The sequence below is a fragment of the Cephus cinctus genome, unplaced genomic scaffold, assembly GCF_000341935.2.
Source record: "Cephus cinctus unplaced genomic scaffold, Ccin1 Ccin1_scaffold0695, whole genome shotgun sequence".
NCBI classification, from domain to species: Eukaryota; Metazoa; Arthropoda; class Insecta; order Hymenoptera; family Cephidae; genus Cephus; species Cephus cinctus.
Genome location: NW_014333317.1, coordinates 452,967 through 472,327, shown reverse-complemented (window position 1 = coordinate 472,327; position 19,361 = coordinate 452,967). Strand labels below are relative to the sequence as shown.

The window sequence follows — 19,361 nt, the reverse complement described above, 5'->3', positions numbered from 1 at the left end:
GGGGGGGGGGGGGGGGGGGGGGGGGGGGGGGGGGGGGGGGGGGGGGGGGGGGGGGGGGGGGGGGGGGGGGGGGGGGGGGGGGGGGGGGGGGTGAGAGGAAACAATAATAAGTGTTCGATAAGGATATAACGAAAAAAAGAGAAATTCCATTTTCTTTGTGTTTGTACAAGGTACGAGGTGACGTTCGGTGGGTCTGATGCAAAGTTCGAGAATTAATTTGGGATTTTGTTCTTCGTTACCTTTTCGTTTTTCGTTGCTCTTTTTTTTTTCTTGCCAAGGGACTCAACCGATCAGATGGAATGATTGCAATTATATAGGATTTAACGATCTACGTACGTAATATGGTACCGGTAGAATCTGCGATCCGTGTAAAAGACGTTGGAGCTTTCGTAAATGTAAGAAACAAGGAAAGACTGAAAATAGTACAAAAGGAATAAAGAACAAAGAAAGAGATCTTCCGCACGAGTATAATCGTTTTTTTCTTTGCGAGTGAACGACCTGAGTATAACGTGTCTCGAACAAGTAAAAAGATTAACGGTGAGAAAGTCGACTGAGAGTGCTTTAAGAGAGATACAGTGAAATAGGCGGGAAGTTTGAAAAGTAGAGTGGAAAAAAAAAAATTAACGAATTCTACGTAAGGAATTGAGTAGCGAGTGAAGATCGACACGGGAAAATGACGGTATCTTGTTCTATATATATTTTTGTATTACGTAACGAATAAATAATGAAAAATATAATTGACACGTCATTCTCCCGATAGGGTCGCGTCTATCGAGTAAAGTATGTACAAGGAACGTATACAGAGACGTGTAGATACACGCAGTATACATTCGTAATGAATAACGTTGATTAACTATATATATATATATAGATATTGGTAATACATTATAAAAAAAAAATGAAAATTTATAATTCGTTAACCAGGAGTATTTATAATATATTTTATTGTGACGTCAGATCAATAATATAGAGTTCGGATTTCGACAGTGCAGACAGTATATGCTAATAACAATTATAAAAAGGGGGGGTAGGAGGGCCATTAGTGATCGAAGAGGTCAGAAAGGTCAGTGAGAGTGAAAGAGAGAGAGAGTGATAAAGAGAAAGATAAAGAGCGAGAGTGATACAAAGGTTTCGTTGGTACATCTACTGTCAAAATTCATTACTTGCTGAGGTACAAATTTGTAATAATTATTTAACGGACACGCAAAGAGTGTAATGGTAGTACGGGGGAGGGGGGTACGCTTGTCTGTTTTTTTTTTTCCGAAACTGGACGCACATTTTCACGTTTTTGTTTTTCGTTCGTATTCGTTACCACGTGTCACCGACTTATCATTATCAAGTATTGCGGAAACGATGGACGAGCGCAGGTGAACGAACCCGAAATTTACAAATATTAAAAAAAAAAAAAATTGCGGAAATTCGCACGGCACGTCGTATCATGTATTTCGTTGTCTTCTGTCATTAGATGACAATTTTTTTTTTTTTTGATTAATACACAAAAAAATTTCGTATTGCATCCGGACACGACCGCTTATATATTTTGATGCACAGATATATATGTATACACACACGCGTTCACATTCTTCCAGGACTCGTGCATGCACACACTCGTGGATCTCGCGAGAAAAAAAAATTGCGAATCGACTGGCGATTTCGATGAAACACGCAGATTTGTGAATGCGCAAAAAAAAATGGCGGAGATTTGGCGCGTTAATTAGAATTGCCAGGGGTGAGTCGATGGCAAGCCTAATTAGGAAGCGCGATGAAAGGTAATAGAGGAGAAAAGAAAGAAAGCACCAGAAAGAGAATGTAGGAAGAAAATGGAAATTTGGTAATAATACGAATTTGGGAATTATATACAGTGTCACTGTATCAGCGTCGTATTCGTGAGAGAAGAAATTTCATTGTTCGGATGTCAAAGAGTAATGTTGAAAGACGAGCCCCTTTTTTTATGTAGGAAATATACAGTGCTTCGCTTTATTGACCGAGCTTATTCTTTAAACGGACTCCAAAGAAGCTTTATAGTTTAATATATAGTATTGTATATGTATATATATATATAACATGTTCTTCCTTAAGACGTTTAAACAGATTTAACGAGCTTGAGTGGCTTGAAGATTGAAGATTGGGAAAACGTCGAACAGGTAAGTAACTAAAGGGTGTCGCTTAAATAGGTATTAGGCATATAAAGGGGTGATGGGAGACACGGGAAATTTCGACGACCAAGTTTCGTTTCGGCATGTATATATCATAATCGTATATACATACATGTACATGTACGAGAGATTGAAAAATAGTATTACAAAGAAAGAACAATGATTTTTACGTTTTTTTTTTGTCCCATTGAAAATACCAACAAATTTGCCAATCAATTCATTTTGGACGCGCGGATCCGCTCTCACCGCGTGTTTCAAAATTGGCGTCGCCATCGTAGAGTTACACCTAAGGTGATGATAAGGAGTATATCCAGTACTGATAACAAGATAGTAACATATAACCTATATCGATTGGGCAGAACACGTGGTTGCGCCCCACGTGCTTTTGTTTACATTACCCATGTGCTCTGGCGGCACCCCTGAGAAAAAATATTTCACGATTTAAAGGCCCAGGCTCGAAATTACCGGAGACGAATTCAACAACCTGAGTTTTTTTTTTATGTAACTGACTGAACGAGACTTACATTGATAATTAATCAAAAAAAAAAAAAAAAAAAAAAAAAAAAAAAAAAAAAAAAAAAAACAGGGAGTCGAGCAAACTTAAAAACAAAGAACCCAATTTTTCGCAATCGTCGCGTCATCGGCGCGCAGAATCAATGATTTCTCATTTACGTAATATCACGATAACATGTCTAATATTTTATTTTTTTTTTCGTTTTTTCCCTTTCTCCTCTATTTCAATCCTGACATAGACACGTATATGTAACTTTACATACACACGTGTTAATGTGTATATAATTTACATATATGTATTTATAGTCACTCGTATATATATATATATTATCTAATATGTATATCATTAGATCGAAATAATTAATTAAATATTTTCTAATTTAATAACAAGCTAACAATTCTCGATAATTATTCATAAAAACTAGAGCTTTTCTTTCTCTCATCGTTGGAACCGCGCGCAGGCAATTTTCAGAAATCCCATTAATTCCAAAATCGCGCATCCCGTACGTCCTTCATTTTTTCACTGTCTGCCATCTCCGTTTGAACTGTTATCGATTGCTGCTGCGTCTCGTAAACATAATTAAGCCCAATCTTTCCTCAATTAATCGAATCGTTCATGATTAATCAATAAATCTGTTACCAACGTACGTCAAATCGAGTACGTGAGATGTCAAATGAAATTTTTTACAATTTCTTTTTATTCCTCCTCAAAATTATATAATCTGCTGAGCTTTTAAGGACAATAAAAAAAAAAACGTTGTCTCCATTTCGCGATCGCGATTATCGATACAATAATTAATCCATCGATTAGTAATTAGCATTGTAAATTGTCTTACAACGCTTCGCGATATACATAGGTATACGTTAAGTGTTAAACTTGCGTGTGATTTTTCATTTCTCACATCCTATATATACTGTATGCAAATGTATGTTCGTATCGACATATGTATACACCTAGCAATGTATATAAGTATATATAGAAACAGTGTGTAGCTTGATCGATAGAATTGCGCGTTGGCGTAAATCATTTCTTAAAGACGCTTATTCGTTTAATTTGTTTTTTCGAATATCCTTTGTTTGCCGTTTTTTTGAATTCATTTTTCATTTTTATAGTATATATATAGTATATTCTTTCGAACGTGTCCTTGAGTGCAAATAGTCAACGAATAATTGGCAGTAATAGCAGAAGGTCTTTAGTATTCTCTTATCCTCTTCCTCTTTGAGTTAATAATCGATATCCCATTGGGATAGAAAGTGGAAGATGAAAAATCGAAAATACAAAAAAAAAAAATATTTTTTTCCACCGAAAATAGAGACGAAGTATCACGGAGTAGAGAAGTTTGTCACTTTGGAAAATTATTTTTATATTTTCGACTTTTCACTTGTCTGTCACGCGTCGCCTTTTTTCTCTTACGTTATCTCGTAAGTACAAATTATACATACTTATATCCCGAGGCTGCCCACATGTTTATCCTTGTGTATAAGTTTTGCATAGGTATCGTATGCATCTATATATGTATATATATAGAGGAAGGTGTATCGAGGCGCGGTGGATTTAAACAACTTTTTCTTTTTGCATTAGTCTAAACCTATACCTTTCTCTCTCTCTCAATCTCTCTCTCTCTCTATATATATACAAATCTTTTTTCTTTCCCCCGTTTATATTAAACTTTTATTTGTTTCGGCGATGAGTTCGCATAACGACTAAACAAATTCGCGACGAATATTAATGTAACGTGAATCGCGAATTTCATGTCGATCAACAAGTGAACGACACGTGGGTACGCATATTACGTATTGGTAATGAAGGGGAGAAAAAAAAAAACGAAAAAAATTCAAACACGATGTACAGTGTTAAATTAATACAGAAGAGTCATTAATGGTGGGACGCGCAACACACGCAACATAATGACGCGACGACTAACACCAAAAAAATGTTAACAATCACATCCCCGTATATTTGCTCCTACGTTAACATCATCACCACGAGCATGAACATTATAATAATAATCATCATCATCATCATCATCATCACAATCGCGTTTCAGGGGCGTCCACGGCTTAAAAGTTACAGGTTTCAATTATCAAGTAAGTTTAAATTAAATTAATAAGTTTAGAAACAATTTATATTGACCTTAATAAAACTCTCGCGTTACTTATTCTAGTAATCTTGTTTAACAGGGCGGTTTGGGCTGAGGAAGGGTGCTGCTAATCAGAGCACCCCGCACGATTCGATCTAGCTTAATTAATTAATCAAGGCTCAATGACTTGACGGTAGGAATAGGGTATGCGGAATTAGGATTTACATTAGAAAAATAATAATAGCTAAGAACAAAAAGAAATTATATAATATAAAAGAGGCCTTGTGTGACAAGACTCACTGGATTGGGATTTTCAAATGGAATATCTTTTGTTTCTTTTTTCTTTTTTTCTTTCTTTTCCAATCACACATGTACGCAGTAACATGATATAAGTCCCGTATAAAGTAACAGTAGCAATAAACGGTAAAGTATGAGGAAATTTCGAAAATTCTTTATAAATCCAATCTTCATGGTCAAGGGAATTGAGGACATGAATAACAGGTGTTTTCTGGGCGAAGCTCGAGGGTGAAAGATGAAAGGTCGAAGCTTGACCTTCTGTTAATCAGTCATGGGTAAGTACATTATTAGATTGAGACAAGCTTGTCCCAGGATTGTGAGTCGGGATGGGTTTAAAAGTCCTGGTGAGTATATAGTGACGGTAGTAGTAATAGTAAGTAGCAGTAGTAGAAACGGATGTAAAATGACGTAATGGATCAGCCAGGCAGCACAGCAGCGGGCGCAGAAAGCCTCGTGTTTATAATAATGACAGTTACTCAAAAAAAAAATCAAAAAAAAAATGACAAATGGCATTCCGTCATTTTTCTATACGGAATCCCCAGTTTACTGATAGCGATTACGACACGTTGCTTTACTCTCGTTTAGCTATTTTACTTTTTCTTATTCTCAGAAATCCTTCCCTCGTCCCTGCGACTTTAAAATCTTTCGTCTCATGATTTTCTCAGGAATCCTTCCTTTCGTTCTCTTCGCTCTCTTGGTTTTCAATTTCTTCGATCTTCCCTATACGATCCTCTTCAACGTTCCAGCTTCCCGAGTAGCGTGGGTCAAATTTTTTTTTTTTAATTTCTGTAACATTCAACGGTCCGCTGTTCTCTTCGCGACTGTTCACTCTCGTTCCACATTGGTTTTCGTACTCTGTCCAAAGGTCATGAAATTTTGAGGTTACGAGGGAGGACGAAGGATTTTTTTTTTAATCGATCGTGAGCTTTCTGTTAACTTCTGTATGGAATATATTTTTGACTAAAATAATAAGGATTTTCGACAAAAAAAAAAAAAAAATAAGGATCGATCACGAGATGACCCTGCGTCTTTAAAGTGAACCGAAAAATTGGCAGTTGCGCGCGCAGGGTCATTTGCGGCAGTGAAATGGATTGCTGTTTGACTTAAAAAAAAAAAAAACGTTTCAGGTTTAAAAAACCAATGGAAAAAGGTACGCGAGCAAAAGTATTTCGTTAGCAGAAGAAGAAAGGGGTGAGCGGAGAAACTATGATGAAGGGAATGAACTTTTCGACACAAACTAAAGAGCGAGGACGCCAATTTATCGCCATCCCCCACAAATTTACATACCCGAGAGACTCTCGTATGGGGGATAATTAACATTATTATAATTATTATACAAAATAGAGACGACAATATGACTGAAAGAAAATAAATAGCTATAAACGCGATTAAGTACTGGAAAGCGTCCAGGCCCGAGATCAGTGTGTGTGTGAATAGAAGATGGAGGAGAGGAGGGGAGGAAAGTCTTACGTCGAACAGCCATCTTCGTTTTACGTCAGAATAGCAGGAATGAAAATTCAAAACGAAAGGAATCAAAGAACAAAACGTAATGGCAAGATGACGAGAATTGGACCAGAGAAGTAGCGAAGAGTGACGTCAATAAAAAAAAAAAAAAAAGGAAAATAAAAATCTACTAACAATCGGACCGTATCGTCGTTCGCGGGAATTCCAGGAAATAAAAGAAGAGAATCGAAAGAAAGTGAATAAAGAAATTCCTTTAGATACTCGTCTCGTGCACCAGTTTGGGCAGATCAGTGACATTATCGGCTTTCGATTCGACGTTATTTCCGTCAGGAGCATTTCCCTTTTGCTCCGCGTCATTTGGGCCCGCTGACTGCTGCTGCTGATTGAGGGCGCTATTGGACGTGAATCTGTTGGTATTCTGGCTTGGATGATTGTAATGATGATGGAGATGAGGATGATGATTGTTGTACGACGCCGAGCCGGGGACGTTTAGCAGTAATGGCGACGCCGGACTCGTCTGGTTCTTCTCGCCGCCGCCGGTGGCGCTATCGGCGCGCGCGTTCGCAGCTGCGCGCGCAATCCTCGCGCTGTTGCCGCCCGACGGATTTGCTGGGTCCTCGTCGATGTACGTGAAGTCCGAGAGGGGTCTGGGACCGGTGTGGCTGCGTGAGCTGCGCATACTGTGTAAGCTGTGTAAACTATGGACAGAGCGACGCTCCTCCAAATCTTCCAGAGTCGACTTGAAAGCTCTGATTACTCGAAGCTGTAAAAACAGGGAAGTGGCGTTCTAATAATGGGGGATGCGACATTGGGATGGGCTAGTTTTTGGTTTTTGTCTTTTTTTTTTTTCTTTTTTTTTCGTTCTCGTTATTTCGCGTGTTCCTTCATTTTTGTTTTTGGCTTTTGTTTTGTAACACGCGACTCGCGCCGCCTTTGCTCCTCGGGGGGAGGAGCGGGCTCTGCTATTTTATTTTTGTGGTACTTTGACGTTGTGTGTTGCTTTCTTTTTTTTTTTAATGTGAAATCCCACGGATATCCCACATTTTTGTTTGTTTCTTTGTTTCTACTTTCTTTCTCTTGTGTTATGACGTGTTTTTCTCGACTGGCTGTGTGTTGATGACTCGTGTTTGTTTTCGTGTTCGTAATTTTATAATGTTTTTTCCATTGTTTCCTCGTGGGAACGAATCGTGGTTTGCTTTCAAGCGCCAGCGTGCCTATGCGCTTCGTTAGAATATTTCTTTCAACGGACACACGCACGCACATACATACGGTTATGCGAAATATCGATAGAATCACAGCTAGATGATTAAAATGAAAATCTTTTTTAGACACGTGTCTTGTACACAGATTTTGGCGTGTTTAATGCAATTTGATATGGTACCTGTACGAAAAAAGAAGTGCTTCGTAATAATTTTGAAAAATAGTTTGAGCTTCGATTACACATTAATTGCACCGGTAAACATCCAACTCCGCAGGTGGACAGGAGAAATAAAAAAAAAAAAATTAAAAATACGTAACACGTGCCTAATTATGCCTCTGTTATGCGTACAAGCACCATAAAAGCACTACTAGCCATCCAAAAAAAAAAAAAAGTGATCCGAATAAAAATAAAACAACACAAAAAAATTTATTTTTATGCATACACGAAGCTTATGCAATTTTCTCGTAATTCGAGTGCGAATGCACAAACCGATAAAAAATCCAAAAAAGATACTGACCGAACAAAAGAATACAGTTTCCAATGTCCAAGCGGACATCCAGCGTCCTTTTCGCAATTTCATTTGCAGAACGCCTCCTCTCTCTCATATTTCAATTAGTTTCGATTGCTAATCGTAATCATATGAAACCTAACTGACTCTCCTCTCAATACTAAGACGAATGGTCCGCAACAGTCCTGTACCACCTGATACTAATAATTCATATATATATTTTTTTAACTAACATATCAGATTTAATTACCCAATTCGAAAGAATTTTTGAATGGCACATATTAACGTCAAGATCCAAAGTGAAAAACTAGACGAAAATAGAAATACTTTGAATAGCAGATAATAGACAGAGATACGAGCAGATCGACAGATAAGATAAACAGATAAAGAGATTCGTAGATAAATTTACATATAGAAAAAAGACAAAAGAAATAGCGGAACAGACAGAGAGGAGAGAGAGTAGAGAAATCTTGTACAGAAATATACATATATATATACATACCCAGAAATAGAACGAGAATTAAAGATATTGAACAATTTCAAAAGTGTGTATATATATATTCATATAAATATATTTATAAAAATGATACAGAGAGGAGCGACAAGATGGAAATTGAAAAAGCGAAATCACGTGACGGTTCGAAGAAAAACCATTAAGTGATACCAATCTATCATCGGACAAGCTGTGCATTTGAATTAAATTTTTCGAAAAAACGCATACCAAACGAATTCGAAAAAGTTGGAATTTTCGGTTTGAACGAAATGAAGCGCCGCCCGCCAAATATCTGTGTTCGCTATTGCATCAGGCAAGCGAGAAGATAGAAAAAATGAAAAAATGAAAAATTGTTTAAAATAAAAATTATACGAAGCTCAATTTTGGCAACGCTAACGCACCAAGGCACCAGCTGTATATGCTTATTTTAATGTCAAAATTTGATTAGCGCTTTTTTTATATTCACGTCTATATTTACCTATATGTGTGTAATATATGCTGTAATGTATTTCTTTCTTAACTCGACACCGATAACGAAAAATCCGAGAACTAACCTACGTTACCTTCGGCCGTCCACCCTTCGCTCATGCAGCCGCAAGCCGGGCGGGCGCCAGCCGATTCTTTTTTCACCGGGAACTGACTAGTCGGTGCGAACTGGGAGTTGGGCTGGAACAGGCCCAGCTCCACCAAAACCAGAGCTCTGACAGAATCTATCAGATAATGCGATAACTTAACGGATCCTGTCGATTTTCTTGGGGACGCGTAAAATCGAGAAACGCAACCGCAGGTGCTGATCTTTGGGTTCGCGTAAGATCAGCAAACGCAACTGGATGTGCGAATGGGAGGCGAACGGTTACGTAAATTCGCGGACGTTCAGGCTGCTAGGTTGAGCTAGAGAGGGTCGGAGTAAGAGTCAAGCAAATCGTGCGCGATATAGAGAGCATCGGATCGAGAACGTAACAGAACTAATCGGAAGTGTCAAATCGAAATCCCTTCACCAATTAATAAATTGGGAGTGCTCACCGGAGCTGGTGCGGCTGATCCGTGAAGCCCGAGAACGGTATCCAAAGGGCACTTGGGTGGGCACTGCACTAGGGCACAGCACTACACTTCCGAAACATTCACGGAAAATCCATAGAATTTCCGGAATATCGCGAGAGAAACGCGACAACTTTCTACACCGTATCAAAACACGGCTAGAAAAACTATAAACAGATAGCACGGGAGCGCGAGGCAGTCCGTGACACCTCGGTCGGTGCCCCGAGACAGACTGACTTTGACAACAGCCAAATTTGAGAACTAATAATTCTGATTGGCCGAGATCCTTAACTCTTCCCTTTCCCTCCTGTCGTCCCTTTAAACCAAATCGAGAGCGAATTTCCGCGGCAGATTCGACCTCGACTAAACAATAACACAATTTTCCGAGAGCACTGGCATAACTATACGAATCAACCCGAGAGCGCAGCTTCCGAGCAGGATGGTGACCCGAAGGGAACCAGAAATTAAGAAGGTTATCTGTATCGGTAGCCGGAGTCGCCTTGTGACCGTGAATCGAAAAATCACGTAACAATGCATATGTGCACATATGTGATCTATCGTAGCGTATATCGAGATGACATCCAGGCTTACGGCTCGGACAGAAGACAATTGTCGCGTGCAACAAAAGCTTTATCTACTCTAAGGAAATTGACATTGCACACATATCTGTATATATATATATGTATTACGTGACCCACAAATCAGCAAAAAATAAATTTTAATTTTTGGGCTTGTATCGCATATAACATATACACATACTACATACTTGTCAAAAGTTTAGCATACGTAGAGTGTGTGGTGTGGTATACAATAGGGTGCGTGTACATAGCTAAAAAAAAAAAAGACACTGCTACGATTTTTCTACGTCGGGTGCTTCAGCTTTTGGATTCTGCATATGCATATGCGCGGTTATAAGGGGAGTCATTTTTGGGTTTGGCTTTGGTCCTTCTCTCTTGTTGTTTTGCTGTCTTGGAAAATATCAGGTACGAGAGGTGGGTCTTTATTCTCTGTCGTTCCTTGAATTCGGAAACTTGTCGGATTGTCATTGAGACGAGAGTGACGTCCAGTCAGCGCGATATTTCCACAGAGAAAAATAATAGTAAAACTAATGGAAGACAATGGTGCTGGGATTCTTTTGGGAATAAATGAGCGCCAGTAATTAAATTTAAAGGAAAAATATGAATGTCGCAGTTGTTTGTTAAAATCAGAAATTTTTTCATTTTCGTTTAACACTTTTCATCTGTCATATTTATCGTGCGTTCTGGATGGACGTAAGATTTTTCGTCCCTTTTTTTTTCACCTATTACATTTACACATCCAAAAACTTCACGAACATCTTTCGTCTCCTTATTTCCCTAAATTTACAAAATTTCAGTATAATCAATATACGAGATATACTGTCATTTTCTTATCGCAGATGTGTTTTGTTTTCTTTTTTGCCTTTCTCAATTCTGTATACCATCCTGATGCTCAATTTGATTTTGTATAATCCTTGAAACGACTAAGTCAAAATTTGGCATTTTCAAGTAAAGAGGCCCTACAATCATTTTTTATTGATATTTCGACTGGAAATTTAATTGGTCATACAGTTCGTAAAATATTTTCCGTACGTTGCGCGAACCGTATGAAGGTTCATGGAATTATTAAAAAAAAGTCTCGAAAAATTACAAGACTGAAATAAAATATGAAGAATTAACAAGATTTATAAAAATCGCAATAGCGACCTAAGATGATAGTCACGCGTGCGTAATAGATGCACTTTGCCTATTTGTGCACAGACATCATTAACACGTGTATACTAAAATCGTTAATACGAAACACACACGCACACAATGGTTAGTTATAATAAATCCCACTGCAACCGCAACTGCAACTGTAAAACTGCAACTGTGAAATTGCAACTGTGAAACTCGCAAAAAAAAAAAAGAAATGTAAACTGACGTTAAGTTAGTCACGAGGACGAGAAAGTGCAACGCACAATATATATGTATATATGTTAAGAGCATAATAAAAATAACGTACCGCAACACGCATACGTATCACGCGCACACGCACACGAAAAGGTTGATAGAGTTATAGATAACAGATAATAGATAGTAGATAAATATACACGAGGAGGAGAGCTGGCAGATGAGATACGCGAGGAGAGAAAAAAGAATAAATTATTTCGGAAGGAAGATTGGGTTAGAGAAGAAACAGGAAGTCAAACAAATAAAATAATAGAGCAAACCAAATTTTTATGGACGAACGACAAAATAATGGCGGACGGTCGTGGTCGGGACTGTCTTCGTGAATAATGGTGGGCATCCGGTCGGCCGGGGGGAGTGAATTTGAATTTTCCAAAAAAAACAAATTATTAAAAATTAATTACAGAAATTTCGAAAAACCAACTATGGATAAACGATGTGAATTTTGTTATCGCTGGTTTCGTTACATCATTTTTCGTTTGGTTTTATTTTCGGGGAGGGGGGGAATGGCATTTTGAAAATTTTTTGCGATGCTCGAGTATAACGTGACTGGAGTGGCGTGTGTTCACGTGTATCCTTTTCTCTTGATCTGATTTCAGTGAAGAGCCAGAGAAGTATAAAAAGATCGAGAGAAAGTAAATAGAGAGTAGGGATAAGGGGTGGTGGGGGGAGGCGAAGACGCAGCACACTCATCAAATAGCTAAAACTACTCAAAAAGAAAAAAAAAAAGACGTAAACGTTACGATATAGGAAAAAAGTAAACGATCATAAACAAACAATTCGAAATTCTTAAGAAACGACAAAAAAGAAAAAAAGTAAAAAAAAAAAATTTTGAAAAAAAAAAAAAAAAACAGCGACGGGTGCGGATGGCAATGGACATCGACTTTTAGAAAAATATATTATTCCTCGATTCACCAGAAATTTTATAACAAATTCGCAGCTTGCAATCCACCATGATTAACGTCGACCATCCCGACCATCACCACCCACGCGAGATGCAAGACTAAAAAAAAAAAAAGAAATGATAACAAAAAAAGAAAAAGAAAAAAAAGGTCACATCGTTGCAATAAAATCATCATTTCCATCAACGTCAAGTCACATCATCATCATCATCCTCATAATCATCACCATGTCATAATCATCATAATCACCATTATCATCACCACCATATCATAATAATCATCATCATTCAATAAATCAAGTCAATGCCGAGCCGATCGCACGGCTGCGACGCATCTACTCGCAGATCATCGATTCGATTTTTCATCAGTAACATCGACGATCACCGTCAGTGCGCACGTGTTGATCGGATCACGTGACATCAGAAGAATTCGAAAAATCGACTGGACGTCGACGATCCTCGAGTTTCGTACGAGAGAAAAAAAAATCAAAAATTCAAACAAATGACAAACAAACAAGATACACGTGGCGTCAGTCTTCAGACGGATATCAACATCAAACACAAGGTACTAAAGGGAAAAAAAAAAAAAAAAAAAAAAAAATTGAAAAAAATTAAAAAAAACATACGACAATCGAATTTTCAATCCTTCGACCAGAGTCTCTTCGGTCAAGCAAAAACAGACAATTTCCAATAAGTAGGATATCGATGGGTTATACAGGTTAGGTAAGACTGACGACAGACTCGAGGATCGCTCTAGTAGAGTTCGCACCGTTACGTAATACGGTCGTATGCGTATGTACGTATAAGGTTGGATAAATACACTGTATAAACGACAGGCGATCTACGTAAGCTACGTACTTGTTTGTACTCCGACAGGAAAAGTGTGGCGGCTGGCAAGATCTGCCGCCCTGTTATACCTCAGTCTCTCGAATGGGTTCCGCTGGCTAACAAATCATAAATAATACCATCAGTACGGCAGTACACTTACTCAGTATTAATACTGGCTAGCAGAACGATTCGACATTCGAGATTCGAGATACGAGCGAGCATCCTGCTCGTTTCGCTTCGTTTAACATCGGGCGTTTACGGCTCTTCTCTTTACTCCCAGATTATTAGTACAAATTCGATTATACTTATCGTTTCTTCTTCTCGCTTAACGCTACGACGATTATTATTATTATTACCCGTGATACGAAAGACTACGAATAAACGCCAGTTGGACTTTTTATTGGTTATTCACGGATTGTTTTTTTTTTTTTTTTTCGGGTTTTTTTTTTTTTTTTTCGGGTTTTTTTTTTTTTTTTTCGGGTTTTTTTTTTTTTTTTTCGGGTTTTTTTTTTTTTTTTTCGGGTTTTTTTTTTTTTTTTTCGGGTTTTTTTTTTTTTTTTTCGGGTTTTTTTTTTTTTTTTTCGGGTTTTTTTTTTTTTTTTTTTTTTTTTTTTGGACGAAGGGCTAGAATTTTTAGGTACCACGTGCAGACGTCTCGGCGAAAGACAAGAGTTCCGAGAATCCAGCGCGAGACGCGATCGAGATTGAAAAATGAAATAATTTTGAAAAAAATTTTTTCTCTCGGACGCGCAAACGAATCGTACCGTCGCGTAGAATGAATTTAAAGCAAGAAGAAAAAAATCACTCAAAAAACGTTATTCATTTGCGTCCCTTAATTTTAAACTTTAAGAGCACGAATTTTAATATCCTAATTCTCTTTACCATCGCGTCCCGCGTTCGTTTTACGTCGTCTCCGGTGCAAATATACGTAATATACGCACGCACGGGCACACAGTGAACCCGTATTGCGTGTATCCGTGATAAGATGGAAAAAAAAAAAAAAAAACGAGCACCGACGCATGGCGCCGCGACGCACCCAACGGTTCTTCGTATCCATTAATGAATTTCCTCGCGACGACGTCCAACCGAAGGCACGACCGTGGATTCGATTACTCGAGATAATAATAATCATTGTAATTGCTTGAAATTTAATTTATAGTTACGCTAGACAACGGTCAAATTTAATGACAAATTATATATTAGACAAAGAGCGACAATGAGCGGACAAGCGTCGTTAAAACGTACCGAATTAATATACATTTTAATAACGTGTACGATAAACGTCATAAAGAAAAAATCCGATTAGTTCTTTAAAGATATTGACACGCATACGCACAGGTACGCACACCATGAAAGGAAAAGAAAAATCAAAATGATCCAAACACAGGTCATATATGTACATAATGTGCGTACGCGTGCGAATCCGTCCTTTTCTTTTCTTTAAGCCTATGTGTATATATATATATATATATAATATATATATATATATATATATATATAATTACTATACCTAATTGATATGTCACAGCAACACCACACTGCGCAACCACAAAAATGTCAAACGTAAAAAGAAAAGACACACGTTTAGTAAACCAAGGATTATCCTTTAAAAGCGAACACAGACATTGCGAGTATCCAATTAATTAAATTCGAGTGGTTAGTATATAATTAATCTAATTGCGTGTCTGTATGTAATATACATTGCGTATATACATAGTGCCCGGTAAGCCCTAATGCATATACGCGTAGCGTTGTCAGTTTTGTAGACAGACAGACAGACAGACAGACAGACGACAGTTAGACAGACAGATATAGATAGACAGACAGAAGAGAATTAGGAAAGAAACAGGAAATGAGAGCGAGTGAAAATTGAAGAAGAAAAAGATAGAAGAAAAAAGCGTGTGCCCCGTTGTATGTATATCAGAATTTCTTGATCGTATTTCTTTTTGGGAAAAAAAAAAAAAAAAAAGGAAAAATATGGCGAACGGACTATGGCGATCATTGACAACAGACTACTATGTAATTATTCACGTGCAAAAATGTCGATGGAAATTGCACGCGTCTGGAAGATTCGATACGATTTATTACCACCAACAGATGCATCCTGTTCGCACGTGACGTAAATACAAAAGTTTGTCCATTATCTTTTTTTTTTTTTTTTTTTTTTTTTTTTTTGAAAAATTTTAGGATTTCAGAGAGATTATTTTTTTTTTTAATTAATTTCGACAGAAGCAATGTACGTATGTAATTGCATGTATGAAATATATATATATACGTATGATGTGTTACATACGTGTTTATATATATAGTATATACAGAAATGTAGCGTTCGTTTGCAAACGCGACCATCGTTATTCGCTTTTGCGACACGCAACATGCGACATCGTTTCCAATTATACAACGATTATGTAGAAACAGGTGAAAGAGAAAATAAGGTGAAGCCGAAGTTCAGTGAAAAAGAAGGAAGGACGTGGCTGTGAGAGAAATTAAGCAAAGACTTGCATAGGCGAGAAAGATTAAAATAATTCGAAAGAATGTAAATCAAGAAATTGGCTTAAGGCTTCCGTTCGGCTGAGAAAGAGGCGACTGGTTAAAGTTTCACGATACAAGAAAACACGCGTAAATTTCTTTTTTCTTTTTCGCGTACACTATGTGGGTTTAGAAAAATTTGGGAAAAAAAAATCAGATTACACGCGTAGGTCGTTTCGCGTGAAAGAAAGAAAGAAAAAAAAAAAAGATAAACGTAAAGTACCGAATGAAAATTCAAAATAACAGCATGATGCACACGCGGCTTTACGTGAATTCCCAGCCGAAGTCTCGGTCCTTTGACATAGACACAGGAAGAAGAAGCGAAGAAAAAAAAAAACATTACGTGTGAGTGTTAGTGTTGAAAGTGAGAAAAGAAGAAAAAGATCAAAGTAAGGTAAAACAGGAAAAAGAAAAGAGTAATAAAATGAAAATCGGTGGAAATAACAAAAAATTGGAATCCATGGGAAATCGTACGACGGACATAGAGAAACGGGTCTTGTGTAACAAGTAAAAAAAAAAAAAAATCTTCGAACGAGAAATTGAGGGAAAAAAGCAAACAAGGAAGAGAGGATTCACTCGACAAAGTATAAAACGAACACGTAAAGATTAGAGCAAAGGGGAATTATGAGAAAGAGTAGAAGAGACGACAGACAGAGACAAACAGAGAAAATAGAGAGACAGGTAAGAGAAAAAGTGTGAGACAGACAGAGAGTGAGTGAGAGAGAGAGAGAGAGAGAGAGAAAGAAAATTAAAAAAAATATATATATAAAATAAATGAAAATTATGTATAATCAAAAGTAAAACCAGTTTTAAACTATATTATGTAAAAGACGGTCAAACAATGCGGAGATTTGGACTTGAGGACTAACCATATAGTAATCCTGAGAAGGGGATCTGCCTGTCACAGATACATTCTGCACCAGAGTTCTATTGCTCGTCTGAAAGTAGGTTACACATTCAGTTTTTTCCTTTTTCACATTTTATTAGCGTAGATAGAGAGAGATAGAGAGATATGTGTGTATATATATATAGTGAGAGAAAGATAGTGATGGAGAGATAGATAGAGATAGAGAGAGAGAGAGATAGAGAGAAAGTCGGAGATAGTAAGAGACATGGTCAGTGTCATCGATCAGTATAATCAGTACTGTGTGTACACGTGTGTAGAATAATTAATAATTCAGTGTGTACCTGCACAATACATCTGAAACCACTATGGTATTTGGATACGGTTATACATAAATGTGAATTTCTTTTTTTCTATTTTCACATTTTTAACCCAAATTATCATTTCGTATTTCCACTTGGAAAGTTCCTTGATGACGTAACACTTAAATTACAATGATTCATCAACGAAGTGGATGATCATCGTCATTCGTTCATGTCGCTGGTTTTTTTAATAGTTATCATAGAAACAAAACGATATATATATATATACAGTTTATCACCTACTGACCTCTGACAAGATCGTTCAATTTCCTTTTTTTACCTGAATCTCTGAATTTCGCGAGGATGGTCTCGCTGAACTTAATATTTTTGATAATTATAATTATTTAATTAGTGAGGATAATTCGAGTGAGACCCGACTTTCGCACTTTCGTGGACGGAATCGATGGATTTACTTGGAAGAGAAGAGAGAAGAGAGATACAGAGGAGAGACAGAGAGAGAGAGAGAGAGATAGAGAGGTCGACAGATAGATACAGATAGATAGATAAGATAATTAGATAGAGGAGATGAGAGATGACAGATAGCAGTAATAATCAGGTACACGCGATGACCTCTCAGAGGTCAGCACGGGCGCAGACTTACTCCACAACATCGATCTTGTTAAATGTATAGATACGTATAGAGTACGACGCTTTTGTTAGGCGTGTTAGGCATGTTTTTTCTTTTTCTCTCTTTTTTCTTTAATTTTATAATCTTTTTCCTCGCCTGCCCAAATTGCGATTCGCTGCGACCACTTGACATACCGCGGACGTCTTTATCGTGACAGAAACGAGGAGCGAACAAGACGATCGAGACGAAAATTGACAAGATATCAGATAAGGTAAAAGATAAACGAAAGTCGGAGACAAGATGAACACGATAAAATTATTATTTGGCGATGAGAGACAGAAACGAAGAAAAAAGGCCAAAAATGTGTAAAAAAAAAAAATAATAAAAATGGATACGCGGCGAATCGCGTTTGTCTTGCGCGATCAGACAATATGCAGTGATCACGGCACAGGAGGATACGTACTGGATGCGAGTGACGCGTGTTAAAAGTTTTGACGTCAATTCCAAAATAATATGACAACGTCCGATACGTATCCCCAGAGGCAGGAAAGTTTCGAGATAATAATAAATTCATGTGTCATTCCATTCATCCCATCGGCAGCGCGTTAATGGTAAATAGTCGTGAGGAATGTTGCCAACTATCGATGTACCATAATATCGTTTATAACTTTTCATCGGACGTCCTAATAACATTATCGTCCGGTCCCTGGTCGTCGGTCGTAGTCATCATTTAATATTAACGGCCGCCGCCTTTCTCTTTCCCTTTTGATAATAGAGCAAACGATCGCGTGATATGGTTTTTGCGTTGCAATTCATGTTGCAGATGGCGCTCGGATCCGCGCGACGCTACACAGTATATCTATATGCACAAGGAATGAGAAAAAAGGATTTTCAAGAAGAGGATGGATAATCGTAATGGATTGTCACTGGCGACATCTGGGTGCGTTATTGCGAAACAATGGGGAAAAAAGAGAGACTATCGACTTGAACAAAGTCGAGAAATAAAAAAAAAGAAAATTCATAAAACCCATCAACGCCTGTATCCCGCTGCTAGTCGTATTTTCTCTTTTTCATTTATGCTCAAAAATTGTTCTTTCATTTTTATTACGATTACGGTTTTTTACCCTCTCGCCGCTTTCTTTTTGTTTTCTTTTCGCTTTCTCGCTCATCCCTCGTGACAATCGCTCGCAGAAGCACCCACCACCGACCAGCATCAATATTCTCACGGAAATTCGGACATTCTTAATGGAACGAAGAAATTTGAAAAAAATAGAAATAATAATAACAGTAACGTCTACAAACACAAATTATAACCTAAAGTTGGGAAAGGAAAATGAAAAACACTCTCGACAGACATTCACACGCATTCGTACCACGCACGCTACACGCATCAAGTTTTGTATTGGTAGAAATTATTTTTTTTTTAAATAAAAAAAATCTTCAACCGTTTCGAAAATGCGCACGTGGAAAAAAGTGCTTCGCGCGTCACGCGCAACTGTACACGAAAAGTGCGACGACGAACGAAACAAATAGAGAATTCGTATCGCAATTAATCATTTGCTCTCGCGTTTATGCAATTATTTTGGTGAATGTTTTTTTTTTTTTTTTTTT

General features: G+C 37.6%; 1 protein-coding gene across 31 annotated transcripts in view; it reads right to left on the bottom strand.

Annotated features, from left to right (window-relative positions):
• LOC107269990 (plasma membrane calcium-transporting ATPase 3) overlaps window positions 1-19,361 on the bottom strand; it is a 128,900-nt gene that overhangs the window by 18,315 nt on the left and 91,224 nt on the right. For 12 of the 31 annotated variants that reach the window (XM_025087396.1, XM_015744519.2, XM_025087394.1 and 9 more), the window contains one exon: window positions 928-7,274. The exons of 8 other annotated variants lie outside the window; for them this stretch is intronic. In XM_025087396.1, coding sequence (XP_024943164.1) covers window positions 6,765-7,274 — 510 coding nt within the window. In that variant the 3' untranslated portion in view covers window positions 928-6,764. Of the gene's footprint in view, window positions 1-927; window positions 7,275-13,477; window positions 13,564-16,845; window positions 16,915-19,361 lie in introns of those variants that run through there. 11 more of the 31 variants (XR_003060376.1, XR_003060377.1, XR_003060375.1 and 8 more) reach the window with 5 other exon arrangements.